We start from the raw sequence: 18,865 nt of genomic DNA, 5'->3' as shown, positions 1-18,865 counted from the left end.
GATATATTGGATTTGGATTCATGATGCGTATCTACTAAATAGCACTATTATATATTTAAAATAAACATCAAATTCAATTTTTCATACATGATACGCATTTCAGGTCAGTAAAGCGTAGGTATAATAGCATGTACACTATTTTCCAAGGATAGTAATATTGACATTTGTCAATGACAGTTATACTGCTAAATTCTTTGTGGCATGTGAAACTCATTCCTTCGCTGCACAGACTTTTTTTTCAGCTTTCACGATTTCCCTAGTCTATTTTTATAACATGTTGAATAATTCATCAAATTATCTCACGTCATCTAGTAGTTACATTATAATATATTAAAAATGGTTATTCTTACTAAGTACTATCAATGAAAAAGATACAACTAAATTACCTGTTGCTGAGCTCTACTAACCGCCATGCCGCTAACAGTTAAGATTTGTCATAAAAGGTAAAATATCATGTTGGCATTTTTATAATCATTTATTTTTTAATATTTAAGTGTAGATTGAGCATATTTCCAAACCAATTAAGACACTACTTTCAGAAAATAGTCGTAATCACTCGTGCATAAAATTACTTTAAAATTAAATACAATTATTTCTGTACATAGATTAATAGGTATTTGACCAAAAAAATGGTAAAAAAAAGATTATAAAATATTACTCTGTATTAAGAAGTTTGGCGCCGAAAGAAAATCCATATTTATCCGCTTACTCGTAATTGTACATGAATATATTTGTAATATATACTTTTTATAGTGCTAAATATTGGAATAGTAAATATTTTTTAAAACCACAAAGTAATCTTGGTATGTGTTGCATAAAAACAATTAACATTCAATTCTGTGTAGCATTGTTAGTTTTTTTTTAAAACTACCTACTGAATTTGTTTAAAATATTAAACTAATTTTGCATGAGTGTAATGGCAAAGCAAAAAATTAAGTAGTACACAAAACATATATCCTGCATGTATATTAAAACGTGTTTCTCTTCCTTAATATTAAATAACTACTTAATTAAAAATTCTAAATTTTTATATGTAAATTTGTGAAACATTTAAAGTTGGATGTTATTAAGGGTAAAGATGAATCGTTTCACCTATAGCCGCAAACTAATTTTGGTACATGTTACTCAATGATTACTATCTCTTTCTTATACCTCTTTTAAGTAGCATCAATTTTTTTATTTTTAAAACTACTTATGAATAACATCCTTCACAATGTAGAGAGCTGGTAGGGTATAAATATCGTGAACACTTTTTATTTAGGAGAGCAACATAACCAATATAATACGGGAAATTCTTTATACATTAAAAATTGCCGGAATGCCCTTTCAAAACACTGTACCAATCTAGATCTAAGTTTTGAAAAATTTAATATACCTGGATCAAACAAGCACAATGATTTAACACAAAGCACAATATAATACCAACAATTAACTTCCTATCATTCGTAGAGGTTAAGTTATTTCCCATAATTAATCTTAAAATATGTAGAAATGTCTAATAAAAAAAGCTCTTATCTAATATTTTGTATACATTTGTAATATAAATTTAATATTAACGGAAATTGAAATTTTGTTTTATTGTACCAGTTGGCCTATGTTAGCTATCATTCGTTTAAAATTTATTTGGAAGGTATTTGCACCGTGGGACTGGATCAATGTTTAAATATAAACACTTTTTAAATGAAATGTGGTTATAATTAAATTCAGACAAAAAATTATTGAAGCTTGAGTGGGGTATTATATTTACACTATTTACATGACTTGAGGTTACTCACACTTGGATGTCTTGTTCTGAAACGTTAGCAAACTAGTCAACACATCCATGTGGGAGTAACCTCAAGTCATGTAAATAGTGTAAATTCAGACAATTTAAAATGGTGTTATAAGAATGAATCATTTATGTTTTTAAATGAAATTGATCTGTTATCAACAATAATGCAAAATGTTAAACATACATTTAAAAATTAACTTAGATGTAAAAATGTACAGAATAACTAAATGTACCAATTCATAAGTGAAATTTTTTTATCTCGTATGACTCATTAAAAGCTGAGACACTACAAGTGCGTGATAATGTATACATTACACGAGACCTATACAAAACGGTACTAAATGTAAATGTAGTATGGGGTTATTGGAAGGCACCTATTATTTGTCATTAGTTTTAAAGCAAAAAAATGCTCTATGTTTGTATCGACTTGTATTAACATTTAAAGCAAAATTCACTAAAATCTTCCAATCACCTTATCATGCCCAGCACTTGCACTCTGGATGGAAAATAATGTGGAAAAAACAAACCATGACAAGTTTCTTGATGAAAAAAAAAAGTTTTTTTTTAATTCTAAATCTTATAAAGTAATAAACAAAAATGCTGTTGCTTGGGTAAGGTTAGGTTTGGTTGTCCGCTTCCATGTCTTCATTTTCGTCGTCCACCGACCGAATGTAAAGTATGTTATTGCACCTAAAATTCCAAAAAAAATAATAACCGGTATAATATGCGGACCTAGTAAGATTTGTAACAGCACACTTACCGAACCATGATTTCGCCGAGAAGAGCTGGTTCACAACCGTCCACAAACTCGGTGGCGCTGGCCAATTGTATGTTCATGTAGTTGTCGGTGGACACCAGGAAACCTTTATACTCGTGGCCCCATTTCAATTTGACAATAATAGTTTTCCCCATTAACCCGTTTAAGTAGGGTTTGGGGTTAATTGGCATAGTCGTCATTTTGGATAAGTTTATAAAACACTTGTTTAGTTTTTAAAACAAAACGATTGACGTTTGACGAATGTTCAATGTTGTAAAATACCAAAATGTAAACATTAAACCGACAAAATAGATAACCTAACGGAGTACAGCCGGTTATGATAAGGTAACCGCGCGTCGTGCCGAGTTTGAGAATATCACCGGTCGGCCCCGAACCACATACCTTGTACTATATAGTACCAGATAATACTGGTTAATAACACGATTATTTTCTACCTAGGTTTTGTGTGTGGGATTGGTCGGTTAAGTGTATTAGGTGTATTGTCAATGCGGCCATTATGCCGTCGGTGCAGCTGCTGTGCAACCACCAACGACCGCGTCTCTTTTATCAGAACTGCTGCTGCAGGACCCATTTTGTTTATTTACCTTATATATAATATACATGATATATAAATGTAATAACATGTATGTATGTGTGTACTATGCAAAGGATATTTTGATATTACTAGTAATTCGTATTTCGGAGATTTGATATTTCGGTGTTGTTATTATCGTTGTTATTATTATTATTATTATTATTATTACATTATTATTATATCTGTAAGTTTAGGCATTATTGTTGTTTTATTTTTTTCTTAGAAATTCGAATAGATTTGAATATATTATATTATTTATAAAGGCGTGTGTTGTGTGCGTTTTTCCGGAAAAACAACTGCAAGTCTTTATGATGTTTATTGGCGGGGGATCGTTTTGCCACTTGTAGAACGACCGAAGAAACTTAACTGACGTTCACGACTATAAGGCGGTAACATGTATATAAAACAGGTTAGTTTATTCGCTTTGACGTTTCGTTTGCATAATGATAGAGTGTATTCTTATATTAGCATAGGCGCAACTAGGAGGGGTGCTCGGGGGACTTAAGTACCCCAGACTTAAAATTAGCACCCCTCAAAAATTTAAACCCCAATTGTTCTTAATTTGTACCCATACAATTTTAATAATACTTTAAATACATTGTTCAAATGTTTTATTTTAGAATATTTTTGTTCTCAGTTATATTATTTTTTATTATATCTAATGGACTGAGGATAAGAATTATGTTTGTCGGGTACACATAATTTTAGCACCCCCTAAAAAGGTCTAGTTGCGCCTACGTATATTAGAGTTACACATTTAAATATCTCGAATAGATTATTGTCTAAATTTCAGACATATGCTACTATGCCTATCAACCTATCAGTGAAACTTTCCATCTTTTTAACAATAGGCTTTTGCCAGTAACTCCGCCTAATGCCTAGTTATTATATTATAATATCAACTGTTATAGCTGGGTAGTTGGGTAGAATTCAGAGATAATACTCAATGTTCAAGTAGCTATAAGGTTTGAGTAAAAGAAATCTGCGGATTTCTAAATGCAGATTTGCAATCAGTGTTAAAAAGCTCTGTTACTCTGCTGCCCTGAACAACATAGTAACATTGATATGTTTTGGGAGTATTTTCTTATTTGGTGAAAAAGCAGCATATCATTTTTATTTTATTTCTCAATGTTTCTTTACAACTCGTCTATGTTCACAATAAAATTTACACTTTTCCACATTTGACAATTTGAATAACACTATAAACTGTAAAAAACTATAAAATTACCTGGATACGGATCAGTTGCGTGTAAAAACCATCAGAAATGAAGATGTCGTGAAATTGATGACACAATTATGTCCCGGAAAAAAAATTAGTGCATCCAGCCCAAAAACATGTCTGTATTAAATACCATACGATGGCATAAAAATTGTTGCCCAGTAAAGAGCATTTGTTTATCTATAGTAGATTTATTGTATATATAAATTTGTAACACTTTTAATAGCTTATATAAATTGTTATTGTGTTTTATTTTTTGCATAATTATTATGGTTGTTAATATTTATAATTTACAAACAAATAAATTATAGCGACAAGTGCATTCATCTGTACTAATATACTATTGTTTCGTTTTAGGTTATTATTCATGGTTTTAAGAGCTATCGGGAGCAGACCGTTGTCGAACCATTTGACCGAAGACACAATGTAGTCGGTACGTATTTGTTTGATTTACTCTTTATACAAACTTAACCACATAGAACTTGAGCAATCTTAAATTCCAAACTTTTTTATGCTCTTTATTATAGCTTGAAATGACAAAAAAATTTCATTTTGTTTTCAATTTAAATGTTATCACTTGGCACAGCATAGCATAATTGTTTTAAAAATATAATGTTTAATTTACATTAACAATTCAAATTTGAGGCAAGCCTGAGTTTTGCCCCATTTATTGCATTTTTGGCAGTTTAAGCAATTCAACAGTGCCATACTTAGTTTACTCGCCTTCTTATTTATTATTTCTCCAAGCTTGTATATTATATTAAAATAAATACTTCACTTAGTATAAAAAAAAAAATCAATAATTTTTTTGTAATTTAATGTTTATTTTGATTTTAGTTGGTCGTAACGGATCTGGAAAGAGCAACTTTTTTTATGGTAAGTTTTATTATATTTTTTTTTTGTGTTTTTTTATAGACAATGTACAAAAAAATTGTTATATGTTGTAGTACATTTAATATACGTGTATTAATTCGTAAATGTTTAATAATAATGTATAATTAACATTGGCTAATCATATTTCAGCTATACAGTTTGTCCTAAGTGACGAGTTCTCTCATCTCCGTCCTGAACAAAGGCAAGCATTACTCCATGAAGGAACCGGTCCTCGAGTGGTCACTGCATATGTTGAAATCATATTTGACAACACTGACAACCGTTTGCCTGTAATTTTATACATGCCTTAATTAATAGTTTATATTACTCCATTTATTTGTGCATTGAATTCACAATTCAAATATAATATTAAATAACTGGGTTTTGCATGTGCTTGCAGATCGAAAAAGACGAAGTTGTACTGAGGCGTGTTATCGGTGCCAAAAAAGACCAATATTTTCTGAACAAAAAAATGGTTCCTAGGTCGGACGTCACTAATTTACTGGAATCGGCGGGATTTTCTCATTCAAATCCATACTACATTGTAAAACAAGGAAAGGTAACCAAATGCATATAACATTATGCATACTATAATAATACACTTGTATGCTAAATTAATAGTGTTGTAGTGTTGCATTTCATAATTATAATTAATCATTACAGATCAACCAAATGGCCACAGCTCCAGATTCGCAACGGTTGAAATTGTTGAGAGAAGTGGCCGGCACCCGGGTTTATGATGAACGAAAAGAAGAATCTATTGAAATTCTTAAAGGTAGGTGCTGATAAAATCAGGAGCAGTTAAAACATGTTGGTGTAAAAATATTTTAGTTTAACGTGGCCTGTAATATTTGACAGACACGCAGACTAAATTGGAAAAAATTGTCGAGTTCATCAAAACAATAGAAGAGCGATTGACGACATTGGAAGAAGAAAAGGAAGAACTCAAAGAGTACCAGAACTGGGACAAAAAAAGAAGAACGTTAGAATTTTGCATACACGATCGAGAGCTTAAAGAAACTAAAAGAAAATTAGAAGAAGTGAGTGTTTGTTAATTGTTCTTATTGTATATCAATTTGTGCACTATAATATCATAGGTATACTATTAGATAAAATACTGCTAACTTTTGTGTTCCACCCATACACATTCCTTTGTCAACTATTCTTATCTATATGGTATTGAATGTATGTTTTGGGTTTCGTTTTTTTTAGATGGACGGTAAATTAAATAATTTTGACGAAGAGCAAAAACGTCTCAATACAAAAGTAAAAGAAGCGTCTGATCAAGCAAAAAAAGCAGCAAAACTATTGCGTGATGCTAAGCGTGAAGTGCATGCTGCCAAAGAAGAAAAAGAAACCCTCAGCTTAGAACAACAAGAGTTGATCAAACAAAAAACTAAATTAGATTTTACCATAAAAGATTTGACCGACGAGGTGGATGGCGACAATAACTCCAAGGTTGGTGCTTAATTGTCTTAGTAGTAAATTTCTAGTCCTAATACTCTACTCTTAATAATGTCTGTATTCGACAAAATTTCACTAAAACCTCACTGGGAAGTTAGTGTTTTTATCTATTTGTGAGGATGAGGAATCCGAATATTTTGTACCTAAAACATTTGTTATTAAAATTTTTGCGTAAACTTTGAATAATAATTGAATTTCATTCAATAACAGATATATTACCGAAAGTATTCTTTAGACGAAATTTATTTCACATCAAAATGAAAAAAAAAATGAAGTGATAACACTGTGCTTCCTGAGCCCCTCAAACTCGAGATTCTTGAGATTTTAGTTGTCATTATTATTTTTATTATCATTATTGATATTTGTATAACTATCATTTTATTGACAAAGATGATTATCATTGTTATTATTCATTTTTATTTTTATTAAATATAAGTAAAAAAGTTACAAGAATATTATTTTATTTCTCTACACTCGTGTTGATTTCTTTATGTATCATCGTTATAATAATTCACTGATAACTGATGTAATTGTTTATTCGATTACAGTAAATGTTGTTAATAACAAATGTTTTACACGAGCTAAGGTAAAAGGTTTCAAGTTTGGACTCCTCACCTCACCCTCAGAAACATATAAAAACAACTTGACTACTGCCCCAATGGTCCAATGTTATTTCAAGTATTTTTGAGTTTTTCCAATACTTATAAGCATTTTATGTAACAAAATAAGTAAAGCAATTAATATTATTAGGAAAGAGCGGAAAGAGAACTAAAAAAACTTCAGGATACAATCAAAACGAAAGAGGGAGAACTCCAAGAATTAAGGCCAAAATATGAAGCACAAAAAAAGAAAGAAGAAGACTGCACCAGAGAGTATGACATACACCTTTTTATATAAATAATTAAAGTTATAATAATTTATTATACACATCTGGTTTAGGGTATGACGTTTTTCAAAAATCAATAAATCACTTGGGTTTTGTTGTAATTTAATTTTTCCTACAATCAATTATATAAGTTAATTTGGTTATTACATAAAAAAAAACATAAAGAAATTTTCCAAAAGTATCGTCATCCAAGTGCTTCTTTTGCAAGCACTCCCATTTTCCAGAGGGTATGATTTCGCTGTAATCGCCAGATTTGTTGCCTTGCGATTACTTCTTTGGGGTACCTCAATAAGAAAGTTTTTATTTTTGATTGTTAGGTCAAATTTATTTATGTAATAATTAAATGGTATTGTGCAATTGGTATTTGGAAAAAATTAAAATTAAATGTTGTTTAAATTGTTTTATGTATTTTTGAAAAACATCATTCTACTCTGTCACGCTTTATATTGTTACTATGTATGTGTTGTAGTAACTGTAACATATTGATTGTTGTTGTATAGGTTGGCTTTGAAGGAGCAAAAAAGAAAAGAACTGTACGCCAAACAAGGCAGAGGAAGTCAATTTACATCTAAAGAAGACCGTGACAAATGGATTCAAAAAGAGCTAAAGTAATAAAAGTTACAAAAAAGAATCTGTTTTATTGTCTGTAATAATACTTATAATAACAAATTTTATGATGTGTTGTATCCAGATCTTTGACCAAACAAATTAAGGACAAAACCGACCACAGGGATAAACTGACGGAAGATTTAAAACGTGACGGGGAGCGCCAACACGAACTTGAACAACAAATTCAGGTATTATAGTACTGATTAATAAATATTAATCTATTTAAATAAAAATATATATTATAATATCTTCCTTCTTAATAATTTGTGATGTGTGTTTGTCTATATGTGTGTGTGTGTGTTTTTCTTCTCCGTGTATACTACTGGACTGATTTGTTTCGTTCAATTCCTCGCATCACGGTGCTTAGAATAGGCTACCTTGATTTCTCCGTACTTTTCGTCTATCCTGTCTAGAAGTAGCGACTAGGTAGATCGGTAGTTAGCATTTAAGTTGTTGATAGGTGACACATGACTGTTGAAACCAGTGATTCTCTCTTCTCTCTCTATGTTGCTAGCTTAGGATTTTGCTATAGTTATACAATATATATTTTTAGGTAAATTTTAATAGTTAGTATTAAATCTAGTCTAAAAAATAGCAATTACTTATATTAGTGCAACACTTGTGTTTTTGAGACACGAGTTTTTGTATTAAAACGCAAATCGATATTAAGTTTATTAACATTTTTAGATGAACTCCATAGAGTTGGAAAAGCAACGAGTCGCCATTGACGAGTATAACAAGCGCTACTATGAATTGAAAAAAAATAAAGATCAACATCAAAGTCAGCGAAAGTAAGTTTCACTCGTTAAGCCTAATAATGTACATAATACGTATACATAAATATTGTGTAATACTAATAATTGTCAAGGCTAGGAACTAAGTAGAACTCATTATAAATTATTAGTTAATTGTTTGTTACAAGTATATTATAATATTATATATGAGAAGAGCATGCGCAAATACCAAAACATGTTAATAAGAGTAATGTGGTTTGGTTTTTGTGCAGGCCCGCTCTGTTGCTGAATAGAGTATAATTGAAATAATTGGCTAACTTGCCTGGAGACTTGTCATGATTATTTTATAATGTACATTAGGTGCGCACAACTATTGTACCAATGTACATTGTATATTCACATAAATAATGTTACACGGTATTGACGTTTATACTGTAAATATAACATAATATATTATACGATTGTTTGAATTTGTCCAATAGTGAGTTGTGGCGTAAAGAGAACACATTACAGCATAGTTTGTCGTCACTCAAAGAAGAAATGGCAAAGTCAGATCAAGCTCTTCGCAGTATGGCGGGCAAAGTAAGTACAGTTTTGATATTTATAAGTATAATACCTGATTGTTGTTGTGCTCTAGGCTATTTTGAACGGAAGGGACAGTGTAAGAAAAGTGCTGGAGGTGTTCAAAGAAAGGGGCGGATCCCATCTGCATCTCGCTTCTCAATATTATGGTCAGGTGATTGAGAAATTTGAGTGCGACCAGAGTATTCAAACGGCAGTTGAAGTAACAGCTGGTGGCAGGTACTTACCAAATAATTGTCTCATTTAAACACTAACCCAACAGGAACTGAAACTGTATATTTTCACGCTATTTAACAACTGAAACATACTAGTTATTAAACTCTTACTAATAATTAGAGGTCTAAATAATATTCTTTTGCATATTTTTTTTGATTCTACGCAGTCAGTCGGGGATTTGAAATTATATGAACTTTGAAATGTATAAATGGCAAATTTTTTTTTTTGCATATTTGAGAATATTTCAAGATGAAGGAATATTTTGTATAATATATTAGAGAGTTTTAGAGAATATATCTGTTATCATTGACGAAAATATGAGCGAAATAACAATAACAACACGTGATAGGTTGAGTAGGCTAGAAATTGAGAAAACACTTAAAAAATAACTCCAATAATTTGTTTGTAACATTCTTACTATATATTTGTTTTGGAAAATTTTCAACTTTTTGGCAAATAAAAGAAAAAAATTAATTTAGTAAATTATTAAATTGTATCATATTGAGTGACCTTTTTACATCAGTTGTAATATTTCTGAGGCATCTATACATTTTATTTTGCAAATAATAGCATATTTTTAACAGAAAATATATTAATGTAAAAGCATAATTTTTGCATATTTTACTAAGATTTTTAAAGAATATTTTCAACTTTTTAAGAGAATATTATTTCGACCTCTACTAATAATAATATTTTTTATACATTGTAGAATGTTTTTCCATATTGTGGAATCTGACAAAATCGGCACGCAGATACTCAAAGAAATCAACAATCAAAATTTACCAGGTGAAGTGACTTTCATGCCACTAAACAGATTGACCATACGCGATATAAGATATCCACAATCACGGGTAAATAATAATAAATTTCCAAATAATATCAAATTGTTCTCTTTGTTTTGGTTACAATATTATAGTATGCCAAGGCTTAAGCTATGAAATTAACTTAATAAATAGTATCACCATAGGCTAATAATATATAACCATAGACATGTGCATTTAAAATACAGTTAAAATTCTGTTCTGACAATAGTTGTGTACGTGTGATTTTTAGGATGCTATTCCGATGGTGAGCAAATTGAAGTATGAACCTCATTTGGATAAGGCCATGCGTTTCATTTTTGGTAAGACTTTAATTTGTCGTAACCTCGAGATTGCCACGACGATATCCAAACAGAGTATGCTCGATTGTATTACAATCGACGGTGATCAGGTATGATATATTTTTTGTTTTACGATTATTGATCGAACCAGAGAGTTTCTATGTAGACTCTCTAACAGAAACTTTAGTTGTACAGCTGTACTTGAGAGCGGATTCAACTTAAAATATTGTGGTTTGTTGCTAAATTGTTGTTATTTAGGTCTCTTCGAGCGGAACAATGACTGGTGGTTACTTTAAAAACGTCCGGTCCAAGCTGGAAATGCAAAAGCAACGGAATGACTTGATGAACCAAATCAAAGAGGCTGAAGACGAACAGGCAGTGTTGAAAACTCAGTTGAATGAAGTCGAGGCCAACGTCAACGTAGTCATGTCAGACATGCAAAAGACTGAAACAAAAAACAGTAAATCTAAGTACGAACATTGTATTTCAGTTTGATTTGTTTTGTACAAGTTGATATATTATATACAAGGCTGAGCAAAAGCACTTATTTAATACGTTCACTGCAGATGACGCTAATTTAAATTTAAATTAGATAGGAAAATTGGTATCATCCGCAGTGAATGGGTATGTAACTTTATAATAAAATAAAAAACTTTTACATTTGAAGTTAATTTTTTTTAAATAATAAAAGTAATGTAGTAATAAAACTTATTGATAAAAGAAACACGCTATAATAATGCCCAGACCTGTGATTGTATAATTTTATTAAAATAATGAAAAATAAATTCCTGGTTCAACAAAAAGGGATGCTTATCATATTTATTATGGTGTTACAGGGGTAACTTTGACAAATTAAAAGGAGACATAAGACTCATGAAAGAAGAACTAGTTGGAATCGAAAGATACCGTGCGACTAAAGAGAGACTGCTAGTGCAAGCATCATCTAATTTGGAAGCAATGCAGACCACACGAAGCGGATTGGAGTCTGAACTACATCAAGTAAACGATACAATTTCTATAATATACTAATATTATTATATGTCAATATGTGTTAGATGATTAACTGTATGCATTTTTCTTTTTGCTCTTATAGGAACTCATGGCTCAGCTTTCTGTTAGCGACCAACGAGAAATGGATAAGTTAAATGATGACATCCGATCACTGACCCAAGAGAACAAAACAGCTTTTGCTACCCGTATGAAGTTTGAAGCCGATAAAAATAAGTTGGAGAATTTGTTGACAAACAATTTGATTCGACGACGAGACGAACTTATGCAGGTCTGTTGTTATTACTGCTTGGTGACAATTAATTACTTTGTGTGTCCTGTCACTTACTAGTCTTATTGGTAATGCAAACACATTGTCACGACAAATACAAAATCATTAACAAGCAAATCTAACTTACTTCATATAACCACCAGGAATGTAGTGGTAACTAAGTTTAGGGCAGGAAAATAACATCACAAAAAAAATGTTTTATTTTGATTGAATTTATAGAATTTTTCACACTTAATCAGAATTTGGTGTTAGATTTTGTCAACGTTTCTTTTATATCTAAATATTTTATTTTCAGTTAATTTTATGTACTAAAAAAAGTTAATATTTTTTTTCAAATAAATTATCAAAAATAAATGTAAAAGAAAATAATGGTTTCAATTATAAGAAATTGTCAACAATATTTCATACCATACAAATTACATAGATATTAGTTGATAACAGGGTTGGTTAGTTATCATTAACATTCTCTTTTCCAGACTGGCCTCTGCTATTCTAGTCTGTACTCTACTACTAATCACAACACTGAGTTCAACTCGTATCTCATTTTGTTTTTATATGTAGTCCTTGGCTCCCTGACAAAGGTAGAGAGGTAATGTTTAAATTACGGTTTTGTACCATATGAGTTGAGTTTTACTAGGTTAAAATGTTTGTAATAAAATTCGAGTGTTCAGTGGTCAAAACGTTTAAAATGAAAACAATTTCTTTTTTCCGAAAGTATTGCAAATGGTTAGGTTAGGTTCACAAAATGTTGTTATTTTCCATTTATTTCATGTAACATAAATCATAATATTTTAATTAGCTTTCTAAATTATATTATGTTGAAATTATTATCAGGCGCTTCAAGAAATATCTGTTGAAGAGCGAAAGAGGACGTTAGAAAACAGTCGGTTAGAACTGCAAGCGGTAAAGAAGAAACTGGAATTGTTAAACGCTGACATCAAAGTCGACGACAAAAGAGTTCAAGAAGCAGTCAGAAAAGTAAATTTTTGTTGTTGTGTATCTAAGCTGCTGTATAAGAGTTTTATATATAAACTTGCTTATGTTCTTTTAGCAAAATATTTGTCAAGAGGAACTGGAGAAATGGAAGTCGATCGAGAAGGAGGCGCAGGAGAAACTCGATAATGAATCCAAAGATTTGACTAAAGTGTCAACTAAACAGAACATGTTGCGACAAAAGTTGGATGAATGCCAAGCCAAAATCAGTGATCTCGGAGCTCTTCCCAACACTGAGCTCATGACTAAATACCTGTCGTATTCGTCTAAAAATGTAATTATTACCTAGTAATTAGTACCTAGTAAAATATTGATCGCCGTTTTTATTGTTGTTGTTATTAGAGGTAGTACGTGTACTACCTCAGTATTACCTTAGAACTCGACATTGTTTCTCTGACCTAGGTTGATTTTCTGTTTGTAGTTGTTTAAAGAACTGGAAAAAGTTAACAGCAACATTAAACGGTTCGGTCACGTCAACAAGAAAGCGTTAGACCAGTTTGTGAGTTTTTCAGAGCAAAAAGAAAAGTTGGTCTCCAGAAAACACGAACTCGACAGAGGGTATAATAATTTGTTTCAATTATAATAAATAATAATCTATAATCTATACAGGGTAAAAATGAGCCTTTAAAAAATAAACTGAGATGCTACTATTTTAAGTCATGATCAAATATACTATTATGATGTAAAAGAAAATGTAAGAAAAAAAAATTTATTCTAGAACAAAATAGAATTATTTAAAGTTTTTGAATTTAATCGCTTTTCTCATTCAGATTTTAACAGTGGTTAAAACATTTTACACAGTTTTAAAACTTATTCAAAAAATAACATTTTAAAAAATATCTAATAATTTTAATGTTCAATTTTCATATTTTAATTTCTTAAATAATAGTATACTAATAGTAATGATTTAATAGTAAATTTAATAGTTAATAGTAATATACATAGATAACAAAGTAACTTTTATTAAAAACTGGTAACAATACCTTTTTTAATAAAATTATTTTATATGGATATGTTTTTAGCCTGGAGATTAATCTAAAATTTGGATAGACATTTTCAAGTAACAAATTATGTTATAGGAATATAACTTAAATATTATTATTAATTTAATAATATTTTCAATATATTTGCTCCATTTTTTTTTATTAATTTATTCAGTCATTTTTATTTCATTAAGTCGTGTGTTTTATTGTATATTTATTTTTCGCTATAGAGAAAAATTTTCAACTATAACTAAATGTTAACAGTTTAATAATATTATAATATATTGTTTTGTCTTCTAATGCATCATATTATATCATTATAATCATGCTACAACCTTTAATTGTGGTGAACATGCGAACCCAATGCTAAAAACATATCCATAATTCAATGAATTTTAAAGGAACTTAGAAAATAGTTTTTTTTTAAAAGTTCATATAATAAAGTTATGAAATAAAAGTTTAGGAATAATAAAACGTTTCTACAGTTTCTCCCAAACTATGTTTTTTAAATGTATTAAACACAAAAAATAATGTGATTATGATTATTTATTTGATTATGTCGAGCAATTGATCTTAATGTATTGTTTCTGTTACTAGACACCAAAAAATCGAAGAACTCATGAACGTGTTGGAACAAAGGAAATGCGACGCCATTTTGTTCACGTTCAAACAAGTGTCCATGTATTTCACCCAAGTGTTCAGCAAACTGGTGCCTGGCGGGTACGCACAGTTAGTCATGAAATCAGCCGGAGGAGAAGAATCTGCTACACCGTGTGTTGGCGAAGTATGCAAAATAATTAGTGAAATATCCATAAAATCTAAATTATTTAATTAAGGATCTAATAATATTATGATATATGATAATATTAATTGTCGTTAACATCAAAACTGCTGTTAGTTTACTTGTGGCTGTAAAAAAAAAACATAACTGCTACCTTCTTGGTGGGTTATAGTTGTTTTTATAATAGTTATATAAATATCAATTAAACATTTTATCTTAAACTGCTTTAAGTAGGAATTAGTAATATTGATTTTTATAAAACTCAAGGATTTGCAAAAAAAAAACTGTTGTTTTTTAACCAGTAACGTTTTAGTTTTTGGCTAAACCCTTTACACAAATCCACTTATTTTTACTTAGAACTGAACATTTCATTATAAAAAAATAACGCAGACCCAAAATTATCTTACAAAGTTATTTATTTTTATTGTACCGCTGAAATTGTTTTTATAATTTACCAAAAAAAATATGATTTTGTTGAACTTATGCGTTCCCCTAAAAAAATAACCTCTCAATAGATCCAACAAAAACGTCTATATTATTGCTCCTAAAGTAAAAACGGTTATGCAATATGCACACCGTGTTGGCACGGATTGTATAACCGTTTTTACTTCAGGAGCAATAATGTGCTCATAACATTATCGCAGATCTGTACCTAAACATATTTTGTAATTATTTTTTGTTATAGCACCATAATATTGTTATTAACAATATATTCCAATTAAGTTCTAGAAAATAATAAATATTTGTTTTGGTAAAATTATATGTGGTGCGCTTGCAACTGCGCACCTAGGCACGAGCCGCCACTAATTTATAGACTTATAAAAACCTATAGAACTTCAACAATTTTAAATGCCGCATTATCTTGACTTTGTAAAACGTTTAAAGTTTCTTTATCACAATGATCAAGTGTTATATTGTTTTATATTTACCTATTGATTTTTTACTGTGCACTATAGGAGGACAATATCGACAACTACTCCGGCGTGATGATCAAAGTTTCATTTGCCGGACAAGGAGCCGAAATGCGAGAGATGAACCAACTGTCCGGAGGTCAAAAATCGTTAGTCGCGTTGGGACTGATATTCGCCATACAAAAATGTGATCCGGCTCCTTTCTATCTGTTCGACGAAATCGATCAAGTAAGACAACAGTGTTTTGCAAGGCGTGCCTAATATATCTGCCCTACACCTAGTATAAAATATTATAATTATGTTGAATAACTATGAATGAGAAACGCTGACTGTGCTTATTATTATATATTAACAGATTATCTATTATTTGTACAATTATCTATCATGTTATAAATAATTGTACTAATAAAAAAATGTTTAATTCGTCAAAAATATTTTTTACCAAAAAGTTATTATTTGATTTAAATTTTGCTTTACACTGCCTTTATATTTAATAATAATATACTTATCCGATTATCTACGCGCCTTATCAATATTTTGTAATGTAGATTATTGTTGGTTCTTATAAGATTTATCAAATTGTTTCTTATTTTTCAGGCGTTAGATCCACAGCACAGGAAAGCCGTTGCCGACATGATACACGAAATGTCAGATCATGCTCAGTTCATCACGACCACGTTCAGGCCTGAATTGCTGTTTCATGCGCACAAATTCTATGGTGTCAAATTCCGAAATAAGGTGACAAATAGTTGTTATTAGAGGCTCAATAGTTATTACTACCCAATCCTATGTTATGCGAGGGTGCTAAATAGTAGACGGCACGTGCTTGAGTCGCTTACTTAAACCGTTAGAAAATTCTCAATGAAATAAAAAATGAAGTATTGGCTTTTCAACTGAAGCTAACAAATTGACAATGTACATTGAACAATATTTTAAGAAAGTCTCTAAATAAATAACCTACACAAACAGTGGCTGCACGAATAGCTGTTACCACCGTTGTAACAACACAATTCGAACAATGTAGAACTTCTTAAAACCCTAACAACTAATATGTTTACTAACTCGAATTGTTATTATTTTTAAAAATTTTTAACATATTATAAATTCAAATTTTTTTGTAAGCACCAAAACTCGAATAATTTTTTGTTATTTATACTTTGAAGTGTTTAAATTTTGAAGATTAAGATACGTTTTTAGAAATGTAATGGTAGTAATTATTGTAATGTACATGTTATCGATATGACTCAGCGGTTAATTTTAAGATTTTTTTTATTAATGACTTAGATGATTGTATTTGATACTATTTTTCTTTTTATACATTTCAATATTTTATGCTTACACACACGTACTTTCCACTAACTCTATTGACACTTGTCCATAGTATTTGCGTAATATCTTGCATTTGTATGTTCTTACAATAAATACAAATTGGATGAAGATTGGAGCGGTCATGCTTCAACTCGGAGCCTCAATGAATAATTGCCTATGTCTAGGTGTATATGGCAGAGTTCAATACAGTTAGGAGGTTATGTTTAACACAGTTTCATATTAAGTAGTAAATAATTATAAACCCTCCATTATAAGTTAGTGATTAACTAACTGTTCTGCTATAAACGACAAAAAAAATAAGTGTAGCATAACAAAAATTAAAACGAAGTAATAATAATATGTAATAATAAATAAATTTATCTATGAATAATTGATTGAAGAATGATTGAAAAATAATTGATACATATTAATATGTATTTGTATGTAATTTATTTTAATAATAATAGTCTAATAAATGATTGTTTGTTTGTTGGCCGTTTTTAGGTCAGTCATGTGGAATGTGTCACCAGAGACGTGGCCTACGATTTTGTTGAAGACGATACGACTCATGGTTAAATGGCGCACAAAAACAGTTTTAAATAAAATACGTTGAACGGAGTTTTCTATTTAAAACTTAATTTTTTTTTATATTGTTTTTACAATTAAACTTAGACTGCAAACACAGAAAAGGCAAAATATAACTATAATTATTATTTTTTAGACAATGGTAGAATAATACAATTTTTATTTTATACTATTACCATTATACAATGATGACCATAATGTTGTCCTATAGGTTTTTAATTAGTTATTAGATGTTAATTCTTTTAAATATGATAATTATGTTTAATAATAATAATAATATCCATGTCTGTACGATACCATATTATAATTTTGTTCCGCGGACTCCCTAGGCCAATCTCAAATATATTGTAAACTCTTCTATACCACGCATTGTACGAAGATACATAGATTTTTAAAATTATTTTTTCTAGTTTATGTAATATGTAAAACCATAATTTATTATACATTTTTATCTTTCCTAATAAAATCTTTTCATGTATTCCTACACACGATATAGTATGATACCTATTTGTTTAACAGTTTGATTTATATTTACACTGTTCTCCTGTTATCGAGTCACAAAATGTATGTTAAATACTATGAAATTGTAGTTTTTAAAAAACAATTATAATGCGATACCTATTTACAAATTGTGTTATACAGCATTCCGTAATAATACAATTATACTCATAGATTTTACTTGTACAACACAATTTATAATAAATACAATATTCTACCCATTTTTATATACTTCTATAGCCAAAACGTACATGCTATGTGGTACATACAGATAATATGTTATCTTATACTATGTTTATTAATGTGTAATTCTATATTATGTATGTTAGCTTATATTACAATTTATATATTTGTCATTTATGCATAATTACACATGTTTTAAAATAAGACAGTAAAAGTATCGTTACGTGACCTCATAAAAATTAGTATTAAATCATTAAAAAAAAAAAATTAGTCAAGATAGTTCTTCTCTTATATACTTTAAGGTTTTTATAATTATTTATTTAAATACATGTCTAAGAGTTATTCGTAACTTTAACTTTCGTTTTTTTTATAAAATCATATGATGCAAGGGAAGTTTAAGAAGAAGAAAAACAAATATATATATATAAATGAAAAAATTGTCTTGTCAGAAATCATAATAATGAAAAAAGAGAGCTTAGCATTTAACTTATGTATCATCCCTGTGTTGTCGTTTCAACTATTAAAATGCCTATAAC

The 18,865-nt window shown here is 29.7% G+C and overlaps 2 protein-coding genes across 3 annotated transcripts; one reads left to right on the top strand and one right to left on the bottom strand.

The window, feature by feature from the left end:
• Positions 1-2,307: 2,307 nt before the first annotated feature.
• LOC126844650 (small nuclear ribonucleoprotein F-like) lies at positions 2,308-2,838 on the bottom strand. The gene is made up of 2 exons (XM_050582987.1): positions 2,532-2,838; positions 2,308-2,461 (listed from the first exon to the last, which is right to left on the bottom strand). The coding sequence occupies exons 1-2, from the start codon at positions 2,726-2,728 to the stop codon at positions 2,389-2,391; spliced, it is 270 nt and encodes an 89-aa protein (XP_050438944.1). The 5' UTR covers positions 2,729-2,838; the 3' UTR covers positions 2,308-2,388.
• Positions 2,839-3,197: 359 nt separating this feature from the next.
• Positions 3,198-18,132, top strand: LOC126844310 (structural maintenance of chromosomes protein 3-like). Of its 2 annotated transcripts, XM_050582423.1 has the most exons (27): positions 3,198-3,307; positions 3,387-3,532; positions 4,700-4,775; positions 5,180-5,218; positions 5,366-5,505; positions 5,616-5,774; positions 5,879-5,990; positions 6,074-6,255; positions 6,428-6,673; positions 7,430-7,551; positions 8,066-8,173; positions 8,257-8,362; positions 8,862-8,965; positions 9,391-9,490; positions 9,546-9,709; positions 10,416-10,557; positions 10,760-10,918; positions 11,067-11,278; positions 11,645-11,807; positions 11,902-12,087; positions 12,922-13,065; positions 13,139-13,354; positions 13,502-13,638; positions 14,661-14,847; positions 15,801-15,983; positions 16,353-16,493; positions 17,568-18,132. In XM_050582423.1, exons 2-27 carry the CDS (start codon positions 3,518-3,520, stop codon positions 17,637-17,639), a joined length of 3,615 nt encoding a protein of 1,204 aa, XP_050438380.1. In that variant the 5' UTR covers positions 3,198-3,307; positions 3,387-3,517; the 3' UTR covers positions 17,640-18,132. The 2 variants fall into 2 exon arrangements, with proteins under 2 accessions (XP_050438380.1, XP_050438379.1); XM_050582422.1 differs by having other exon boundaries at positions 3,204-3,532.
• The last annotated feature ends 733 nt before the right edge of the window (positions 18,133-18,865 follow it).

Source organism: Adelges cooleyi, unplaced genomic scaffold (assembly GCF_023614345.1).
Source record: "Adelges cooleyi isolate 19-005CV unplaced genomic scaffold, UGA_ACOO_1.1 ACOO_flye_CR_arks_rails_tigmint_CR_PRNA_651, whole genome shotgun sequence".
Taxonomy (NCBI): Eukaryota; Metazoa; Arthropoda; class Insecta; order Hemiptera; family Adelgidae; genus Adelges; species Adelges cooleyi.
Note: the sequence above shows the minus strand (reverse complement) of the source record. Positions and strands in the feature narration are given on the sequence as shown.

Coding starts and splice junctions, on each gene's coding strand:
- LOC126844650 (XM_050582987.1), bottom strand. CDS start 2,728: ATGACGACTATGCCAATTAACCCCAAACCCTACTTAAACGGGTTAATG. Junction 2,462..2,531: donor CTCGGCGAAATCATGGTTCG/GTAAGTGTGCTG, acceptor TTGGAATTTTAG/GTGCAATAACATACTTTACA.
- LOC126844310 (XM_050582423.1), top strand. Junction 5,219..5,365: donor AAAGAGCAACTTTTTTTATG/GTAAGTTTTATT, acceptor ATCATATTTCAG/CTATACAGTTTGTCCTAAGT. Junction 13,066..13,138: donor TTCAAGAAGCAGTCAGAAAA/GTAAATTTTTGT, acceptor ATGTTCTTTTAG/CAAAATATTTGTCAAGAGGA.